The sequence below is a fragment of the Anomaloglossus baeobatrachus genome, chromosome 6 (assembly GCF_048569485.1).
Source record: "Anomaloglossus baeobatrachus isolate aAnoBae1 chromosome 6, aAnoBae1.hap1, whole genome shotgun sequence".
NCBI lineage: Eukaryota > Metazoa > Chordata > Amphibia > Anura > Aromobatidae > Anomaloglossus > Anomaloglossus baeobatrachus.
In genome coordinates, this window is record NC_134358.1 from 135,514,505 (window position 1) to 135,525,511 (window position 11,007).

The 11,007-nt window shown below is 48.4% G+C and overlaps 1 protein-coding gene across 1 annotated transcript in view; it reads right to left on the bottom strand.

Annotated features, from left to right (window-relative positions):
* XKR4 (XK related 4) overlaps positions 1 to 9,652 on the bottom strand; it is a 369,005-nt gene extending 359,353 nt beyond the window's left edge. Inside the window, exon 1 of the mRNA XM_075353266.1 lies at positions 8,717 to 9,652. Within this exon, the coding sequence (XP_075209381.1) occupies positions 8,717 to 9,396 (680 nt within the window). The 5' untranslated portion in view covers positions 9,397 to 9,652. The remainder of the gene's footprint in view (positions 1 to 8,716) is intronic.
* Positions 9,653 to 11,007: the final 1,355 nt, after the last annotated feature.

An 11,007-nucleotide genomic window follows, 5' to 3' on the forward strand; every position in this document is an offset into this window, starting at 1 on the left:
TATTGTGCGATTGCACGAGCGATCGTACCCGCCCCCGTCGTTTTTGCGTCACGGGCAAATCGCTGCCCGTGGCGCACAAACTCGTTTAACCCCCGTCACACGTACTTACCTTCCGGACGACCTCGCTGTGGGCGATGAACATCCACTTCTAGAAGTGGGAGGGACGTTCGGCATCACAGCGACTTCACACGGCAGCCAGCCAATAGAAACGGAGGGGCGGAGATGAGCGGGACGTAAACATCCCGCCCACCTTCTTCCTTCAGCATTGCCGGCGGGTGCCGTGGGACGCAGGTACGCTGTGTTCATCATTCCCGTGGTGTCACACGGAGCAACGTGTGATGCCACGGAAACGATGAACAACCTGCACCCATGAAAATAAATGATATTATGAAAGTTAATGACGAGTACACGACTCACGATTTGTGAGCGATACTGCGTCGCTCGGAGGTGTCACAAGAGACGACGTGGTGCGCTGTGCCGGATGTGCGTCACGAAAACCGTGACCCCGACGACATATCGTACGATATATCGTCTCGTGTAAAGCCCGCATAACAGGCAGATTTGCTAAGTACCTAACTGTTGTACCTGGTGTTGTTTCCAGACTACTGTTACCGGTGATTCTGCTGCTTCATGTCACAGACCGGTTCTTCCTCTGGGGCCTAACTATCGATATTATTCTGATTGACACCTGGCTCCCTGCAGTTAGGCAGCGGGGAGCCGGCTGTCAATCAGCATGACGTCGTCAGTCACAGCCCATCACCAGAGCAGAGCGGAAGAGCAGCCGATGTTCTATCAAAGTGAGGTCAGCAAAGCCTCAGAATAGCCAGAAGAAGCAGTCTACAAATGCTCCGTGCCAGGTAGGACAAGTACGTAGTCAGCAACTACCTGCCTGTTATGTCTTAATCCCATAGTAAAAAACATAAAATAGTCTCAGATAACCCCTTTGATAAAACGAAACCCACAGACAGAGCATGCTGAGGATAAGACATTATGTGATACATTTCTCTATACATTGTGCTCCTTTCCAGCACCTCCAGCCTGTGAAGCTATTCAGAAATGGCATCTCTAGTCCCATTTGATAAGTAAGGATCAAGTGTAAGAGTAATATATTGAGCTTCAATGCATTTGCTTCTTTACAACTTGACCTCACTTTCTGAGATAAAAGCCTATCATGTAAAACTATTTTAAAGGAAAATGTGTAGGATCACAAGCATTCAGATCAATAGATGATTCGGGTTGCCACAGAGCACACACTTACAAGTCTTTAATTCACGATCTTTCATCTCCTGCAATATAAAGTAAACAGAAGACCACAATAATATATAAAGTGAATGGCACAAAGTATCAGGACAAAGCCGACGCTCTGCGCGGTGTACAGAAATATCATATATATAGCAGAGTCACCGCAGGACATGATACACTCTGTCCACCGTCACCCATACGGCAACACAACGCCACTTCATCGGCCAGCATGGGCAACGCTCCAGCACTTCACTGATTTACTCTCTATATTTCAATTCAAATCATTCACAAAGTTCTGTTTGTTGATGAGAATGTGACCTATAGATCCACCCCAATGGCCTCATATAACATGGGGTTTCTGGATTATTAAAGGTACTATTTTTATTCTGCAGCTATAATTATCCAACAATCAAAACAAAGCAAAAAATAGAAGAAGGATAAAGTAGAGTAAAAGGGTGTGGAATTGCCATATTTGAAATCTCATAGAAAGCCGAGCACACAATAAGAAGCTCAATGAGCTGTGTAAATACAGACACTTGACGGTATGATGTTACCGAGCTCCATGTGGCCACCCATCTGGACAGGAGGATCAGTCCACACATCCGGAAACTGCACATAGGGGAAGGGATGCTGCTTATATTACTATTCAAACATTTGTACTAGTACACCTATTTCCTTACTCCTATAATTTTTCATCCTAGTTTTGTCACTACAAAACTAAAGCCTGCGTTACACGTTACGATTGTGCATACGATATCGTATGTGATCGTACCCGCCCCCATCGTATGTGCGGCACGTTCAATTTGTTGACCGTGTCGCACAAACGATTATTTCCCGTCACATGTACTTACCCTTCCATATGACCTCGATGTGGGCGGCGAACATCCACTTCCTGGAGTGAGAGGGACATTCGGCGTCACATCGAAGTCACACGGCAGCCGGCCAATAGAAGCGGAGGGGCGGAGATGAGTGGGACGTAAACATCCCGCCAACCTCCTTCCTTTCGCATTGCCGGCGGGAGCCGCGGGACGCAGGTAAGATCTGTTCATCGTTCCCGGGGTGTCACACACTGCGATGTGTGCTGCCTCGGGAACATTGAACAACCTCACGTTCAATTTTTAGGAATTGAACGACGTGTATGCGATGAACGTTTTAACGTGCAATCGCACGTAGCTGTCACACGCTACAACAACACTAACGATGCCGGATGTGCGTCACTTACGACGTGACCCCGCCGACACATCGTAAGATATATTGTAGCGTGTAAAGCCCGCTAAAGACCGAAAATTATAGGAGTAAGGAAATCACAGGATTGATAGCCACATTAATGATATGCAAATGTCAGGAGATGCTGTAGGACATGATGTCACGTATAGACCACGCAGGCTGCTCACCATAGCAAGAGCTGTAGGGACCCGGGGGGCACTCTGTGGCAGGAGCGAGGAGCAGGCGGCAGGAGGTCCTCAGCCCCTGGGTCATCTGTGAAGGAAATTAGCTGCACACTGATTTCAGATCCAATATCTGTTTATTTCAAACCCACTTACAAGTAAGGCTAGTTTCACACTTGCTTTGAACGGTATCCGTTGCATTGCGTTGTGTGACGGATGCAACGGATGTGTTGCATATAGTGGCACAACGGATGCAACGGATGCTGCAAAACAACGGAATCCGTTTTGATTTTTTTTTTTACAGTTTTACTGGCGGCAGACTATTGTGAACGATCAGCTGATCGCTAACAGTAGTCCGCCGCCGGGTGATCAGCCGATCGCTCACAGTAGCCGGCCGCCGGGTGATCAGCCGATCACTCACAGTAGCCGGCCGCCGGGTCATCAGCCGATCATTCACAGTAGCCGGCCGCTGGGTGATCAGCCGATCACCCACAGTAGCCGGCCGCCGGGTGATCAGCTGATCGTTTGGTTGCCGACAATGTGTGCGGGGGGCGGGAGTGGAGTGTGAAGTGGGTGGAGCCAAGCGAGGCCATGGCTGAGGACGTCAGTGCCGCGGGGACTGCATCGCTGGGGGACAGGTGAGTGAGTGTGAGAGTGTGTGTGTGTGTGTGCGATTGTGTGTGTGTGTGTGTGTAAGTGTGCGTGCGTGCGATTGTGTGTGTGTATACATACGGAATGTGGAGGGGGCGGAGCTGAGCGGGGAAGTGTCGGGCTCCCGCCACACGTAACCAGGGTTCCTTGGTTACCCGATGTGTACCCTGGTTACGGGTGGAGGGAGCCAGAGAGAGCATGCGCAGTGAAATCCAAAGGATTACGCTGCTCAAAAAAAGTTACATGCTGCGTTCCTTCCGTCCGACGCAGCGTCAAAATAACGACGCTGCATCGTCCAGCGGATGCAACACTGACACTTGCGTTAGTGCGTCATCCATACAAGTCTATGGAGAATAGCGCAGTGCGTTAACGGACTGTGCTATTCTCCATAGTGACGGACTCCGCTGAACGCAAGTGTGAAAGTGCCCTTACCAGACATGATCAGGAAGGTGCAGGGTTTAAGGTGGCAAAAGCTAATCAGTTGATAGAGAAGAAGACGCGGGAGCACTCTACCAACCTCCCTATGAAAGGTGCATCTGCTTTTGCCAATCTGGCAGGGGCTTCATTCTGCCCCAAAAGTCCATATAGAAATTTCTAATCTGCCATAACTGTAGAAAAAGATATGGCCGCACATCCAATAATCATACTTTGATCTAATGCCGCTGGGCAAAATGTATATACCTGAACATGAGATTCTTGGGTTAACATTCTGATCAGACTGTATGAAGCCACTGCCACGTCATGGCAAACCTTTGAGTGGGCCACTATCTTATTTGAAGCCATAAAGGAGCCGTGTCACATGAAATTTTAATCGATGGACTCCATACACCCAGCCACTATGACTAAGACGCAGGATTGGGTGTAGACGTTGCTTATGTCGCTTCTACTTTTCTAACGTTAAACCCTGCACCTTCCTGATCATATCTATGCTGACTTGCAAATAAGAGTGTGTCTCAGGCCCGCTTCACACATCCGTGTCTCCGGTACGTGTGACATCCGTTTACACAAGTACCAGAGACACGGGCACATGTAGACCCATTAAAATCATTAGGTCTGCGCACACGTGTGTGTTTTGCAATGCACCATGTGGAGCACCATGTGTTTTGCCATGCACCATGTGTTTTGCCATGCACCATGTGTGCCCGTGTGCTCCACACATAGACATGTCAGTTTTTCTACGGCAGCACGGGTGTCACACGGACCGAAACCACGTTTCTGTGAAATAAAATAAATTTCTATACTCACTCAAGCGCTGCTGTCTCTGCCGCTGCTGTCACTTGCTTCCGACCCCCACTCATTATGCTCATCACATATTCACTGCACCTCGGACCGGAAGCAGCAGCAGCGGGGAGTCAGCAGAGCAGGAGACCACAGAGCTGAAGACATCAGCACCACGGACAGCAGTGCCAGGGACAGGGGAGCAGAAAGTTCCTGTTCTCCGGGTATTATCACGGATAGCACACAGAGAACACTCATGTGCCAAAATCATGGCTTACGGAGGGCCATACGCACCTTTTACACGTCCGTGCAAAACCTGTGTGGTTTTTCATGGACGTGTGAAAGAGGCGTGATATTGCTGAAAAACAGCTAATGGGAGTTGCCAGCAGCGGATCTTGATGATTTGCCTGAGTGCATTCAGTGTGGTAGAGAATGCCACTAATAACCTCATTGTGTAAGTGTGGGATTTCTGCATGTGGCTCATACCCTATACTGAAGAAATTGACAATTTGAAAATTTTGTGGCCATTTTTTCATCATTTGCAAATCACTAACGTATCAATCCTGTGATTTTCATAACTCCACAACTACCGTATTGTTGCATTTCAATGTAGAGGAGTGTATAATTGCAACTAGGCACTCATATTGCAATTCATGGGGACTTGTAGTAGAGGGTCAACATGCAGCAAGTGCAGACCATAAACCTCTCTAGGGTATAGCACCATCAGCAGTTTTCAGCTTATGCACAGTATACATAGTTTGTATGCCCCTCTGTGTATGCTTATCCCCATACCTTGCACTTGCTAATTAATACTTTCAATTGCATTGGATGTTTGATCGCTTCCTTTTTTGTTGTGTTATACATTGAAAGCTGTCAATCAGTGGTGTGCATGGTTCATATAGAGCTCAGCAGGGAATTGGTAAATCTGCAGCAGAGAAAACTTATTGTATCAAAATGACAGCAAGCAGCCCATTAAGTTACACATCACTGGAATAAGGATCTCTGTCCTTACATCATGCTACCCTAAGATCGCATAGCAAAAACCTGTTGATACGTTCCATTAAGATCCCCTTAAAGTTTCCAAGACTGACATTAAAATGAGCTACAGCTGGTCTTATAAAATAATAATTTTATTATCAGGATTAGGCAGCCATTGTGACATGGATTTTCAAAGTAAGAACACCAGACTCATCAGGTGTAAGAGATCCATCTAATATTGTATGCAGTTTACACTATGAAGCCAACCTCAGTATCAGTTCCTTCATACGTATTCTGTGTATATTTATCCACAGCCTAATATGAATATTGCTAGTCGATGACATACAGTAGGTGCCATACACATAGGCCATGTCCCCTGCGGAGACGAGGAACCCTGAACATACCAGCTCCATCTTCCTTCCTGAATGAAAAGACCCCCTTATTAGCTCTCCATACCCTAATAAGTTATCTGACCAAGGGGTTTTCGAGGGCTCCACAATATGTTTCCGATGCTGTTCACAACCAGACTGACATCCACAATGTGATGGTCACTTGTCGTCTATGGTGGTACACACAGCACCTCTTCATGGAATGAAGCGGCCCACCTGCCTCATCCGCTGTAAAGTTAATGTTCTTGAAGAAACAGATAAATACATTTCATGATAACGACGTTCACTGTGAACTGTGTGGTGAAGGCCACAGACTGCCAGACCTGAGGAATCACTGATTAGCCTCAGCACATGGAAGCGGAGTCACCTGTGTGATCTTATGGCAATGGACCATTGGACACACGTTCCTGGTGGGCTGTAAACCCCGGCCTGGTGGCTTTATCATGCCATGGATTCACAGATAATGTGACGTTAAGCAGTCACAGCAGGGCTCCTATTCTCTTTATAGCATTAAAGCTGATGGCAGCTGAAGCCTGGTGCTTCTAGAAAGCTGAATCCTTAGAAAGAGTAAAGCTGAGGCGAATCACTCCATGGAGTCAGTGACAATGATCCTCGGCACAGGAGGCCTACCGCATCCACAGAGCAACACAAAGCCTCCTATAGGTGCAGGAGTCCCCTATAGACACAAGCTGCCTGCACCACAGTACACACGCGAGGCTCACACCGCACCCCGGCCCCGGATCAATGTCTGCCGCCCACAAGTGACTGTTGTCAAACGACGTCCCTTCCCGATTACAGGTCTCCCCACATTGTATGGGGTCTGCTGTATAGGCAGCTGGTGGAGGGGCTCCTGAAGGTAGGGTCTATGTAAGGACAACTGACCACTGGGTATCCAAATAATGAACATATATAGCAATACTGACCATCATCACATCACAAGCCAGGGGCTATAACCAGAGAGTGCCCTCCACCCACTGAGGGGGGCTCCACAATGCGGAGCACAGCCGGGCCATCACACGGCACTGCTCCACCCCCAGATCACCTTAGGGTCACAGTGTGGGAGGGAGCATGGTCTGATTATGTGCAGTAGGTAACCAGAAAGCAGTGTGAAGACCACGTGTGGCCACAAGACCATATAGACAGGGGTGACATCACAATATCCCTCCTCCCCTGGGAGATTACATTGTAAAGCTTGAGACCTTCAAAAGAGTGGTTACAATACGTGAGGAGAAGCCCCCATTACTCCACAGAAGTGAGTACAAGTAAAGAGGTGCTATAGACCCCAATATTGCGGGATGAGCCATTATACATTGTGTATACTGACCCCTATATACAGAGGTGAGTACATGTAAAGAGGTGCTATAGACCCCAATATTGCGGGATAAGCCATTATACATTGTGTATACTGACCCCTATATACAGAGGTGAGTACATGTAAAGAGGTGCTATAGACCCCAATATTGCGGGATAAGCCATTATACATTGTGTATACTGACCCCTATATACAGAGGTGAGTACATGTAAAGAGGTGCTATAGACCCCAATATTGCGGGATGAGCCTTTATACATTGTGTATACTGACCCCTATATACAGAGGTGAGTACATGTAAAGAGGTGCTATAGACCCCAATATAGCGGGATGAGCCATTATACATTGTGTATACTGACCCCTATATACAGAGATGAGTACATGTAAAGAGGCGCTATAGACCGCAATATAGTGGGATGAGTCATTATACATTGTGTATACTGACCCCTATATACAGAGGTGAGTACATGTAAAGAGGTGCTATAGACCCCAATATAGCGGGATGAGCCATTATACATTGTGTATACTGACCCCTATATACAGAGGTGAGTACATGTAAAGAGGTGCTATAGACCGCAATATAGTGGGATGAGTCATTATACATTGTGTATACTAAGCCCTATATAGAGAGGTGAGCACGTGTATGATCTGTGGATCGCGAAGCTCACAAACCAAAAGGGTCTGCACCCCGAAATACAGGAACAGCTGTGCAGACTACACAGATTGCTGCACACATTGGTGAACACATATTTACGGTATATATAGGTTATACATACAGGGTGAGGTTATATATATATAACACACATATACACCTCCTCCCAATACACTGGTGTCAGCGAGTGTCTAAAGGGTTTATAGACCTCCATATACAGAGATAATCACCTCTGTATGTTCTTCAGACATCCATGTACTGGGTGAGTGTATGGATGTGTGTATATATACATATGTATATAGATGTGTGTATATACCTTCTACAGACATTCACATACAAGGTAAGCACATATAAATAATGTATACAGTTTCAGGTTTCTGCATGTGTCTGTAGGTCTTATAGACTCCATATGCAGGGTGCGTATATATGTATGTGTATAGTGTAAGCACATGTCTATAGCTACTACAGCCCCAACATATACATAGTTTCTATAGCCCTCACAGAAAGGGTGAGCCCTTACATATTTATACACTTCCATACACTGATGACTGCACGTCCATAGTTTCTATAGGCGCCCCATATACATACAGGGTAAGCACATACGGTAGATATATAGCTATATAGCTTATATAGCCCCACACATAAAAGGTGGCCCCCACTTTTTTTTTTATATATATATATATATATATATATATAGCCCCCTACATAGGCTGAGCCCCAACATATATAGTTTGTATAGCCCCCCTCAGACAGGGTGGGCCCCCCACACACAGGATGAGCTATACATAATGCCTACAGCCCCCTACACATTAGTCCACCCCATGCTCTGGAGTCAGCACGTGTGCGCGGCTCCTCCGGACCCTATAGATGCCAGTGGAGCGGTATTTACCTCCAGAGCTGTCCTAGCTGCAGGATATGGATGAATGACTGCAGGAGCCAGATGCAGAAGGCGCAGGACGCGGAGCTGGTGCCGGCCCGGGCGCCGCTCCCGGCCGGGGTGTTGGGCTTGCTGCTGGCGGTAGACGCCTGTCTCTGCGGGGTGGAGGGTCGCACGTCCGCCTCCCCCGGCGCCGCGGCCGCAGTCTTGCCGTCCACAGGAGAGCACTGGGCGCTGTTCTCGGTGCTGAAGTCGTGCACGAACCACCTGAAGCTGAACACCTGCACGGACAGCGAACCCAGCACCACGAAGAACAGCGTGAGCCCGAACCACCAGCGCTGGCCCCGCAGGTAGTAGTCCACGGACAGCCAGATGTCACTGCCCACATCGGCGAAGTACACGGCCACCGCGGCCAGGATCCACAGGCAATCCCACACCGAGTAGCGCTGCTGCTCCCGGGCCAGGCGCAGGCACAGAGCCGGGGACCCTCCGCCTCCCCCGGCGCCGCCGGACACTCTGTTACAGCAGCAGCGGGAGCTGCCGTCCGAGCAGCCGCCATCCCCGGCACCGGAGCCCGGGTGCGAGCCCGAAACCAAGCCCTGCACGGAGCCCGAGTGATCCGAGTTCTGCAGGGGGGTGAAGGCGACGTCGCTCTTCTTCATCTTCAGCATCCCGTCTGACTTCGCCGCCATGATGGGGGGAAAGGAAAAAATAAAAAAGAATCAAAAATGCAGCGATGAATCGAGGGGAGAACGGAGGAGCAGATCCCTCCTTTATTATGTGACAGCGGCGCTGCCCGGCCCCGACCTCGTCCCCTCCTCCTCCCGGATCCCTCCGCCTCCTCCGCCTTACAGAGCAGCGGCGGGGCCGGACCGAGCAGAACGCGGCCGGGCGGAGCAGAGCGGGGCCGGGCCGAGCACAGCGCCGCCTGTCTGCGTGAGCGCCAACCTCACCCTGCAGCCACCCGGCCCGAATGATGGGATGAGGTCATCCCTTCCCTCTCTTCTTACCTCCCCGTCACCAGCCGAGGAGGAGGAGGGGATGCAGCAAGGCGGAGAGAGGTGAAACGAGGATAGAGGGACCACAAAGACTGCTGCGTCCTGCCATTCACAAAAGCAGCGCCCAACACACTATAGAAGGCTCATCATCCACCATAGAAGGCTCATCATCCACTAATGGCATCTTCCACCATAGAAGGCTCATCATCCACCATAGAAGGCTCATCATCCACTATAGAAGGCTCATCATCCACTATAGAAGGCTCATCATCCACCATAGAAGGCTCATCATCCACTAATGGCATCATCCACTATAGGAGACTCATTATCCACTATAGAAGGCTCATCATCCACTAATGGCATCATCCACTATAGGGGACTCATTATCCACTATAGAAGGCTCATCATCCACCATAGAAGGCTCATCATCCACTAATGGCATCATCCACTATAGGAGACTCATTATCCACTATAGAAGGCTCATCATCCACCATAGAAGGCTCATCATCCACTAATGGCATCATCCACTATAGGAGACTCATTATCCACTATAGAAGGCTCATCATCCACCATAGAAGGCTCATCATCCACTAATGGCATCATCCACTATAGGAGACTCATTATCCACTATAGAAGGCGCATCATCCACCATAGAAGGCTCATCATCCACTAATGGCATCATCCACTATAGGAGACTCATTATCCACTATAGAAGGCTCATTATCCACTATAGGAGACACATCATACACTATAGAAGGCTCATCATCCACTATAGGAGACACATCATACACTATAGGAGGCTCATCATCCACTATAGAAGGCTCATCATCCACTATAGAAAGCTCATCATCCACCATAGGAGGATCATCATCCACTATAGGAGACACATCATACACTATAGGAGGCTCATCATCCACTATATGAGGCTCATCATCCACTATAGGAGGCTCATCATCCACTATAGAAGGCTCATCATCCACTATAGAAGGCTCATCATCCACTATAGGAGACACATCATCCACTATAGAAGGCTCATCATCCACTATAGAAGGCTCATCATCCACTATAGGAGGTTCATCATCCACTATAGGAGACTCATCATCCACTATAGAAGGCTCATCATCCACTATAGGAGACACATCATCCACTATAGGAGGCTCATCATACACTATAGGAGACACATCATACACTATAGGAGACTCATCCACTATAGGAGACACATCATCCACTATAGAAGGCTCATCATCCACTATAGAAGGCTCATCATCCACTATAGGAGACACATCATCCACTATAGGAGACACA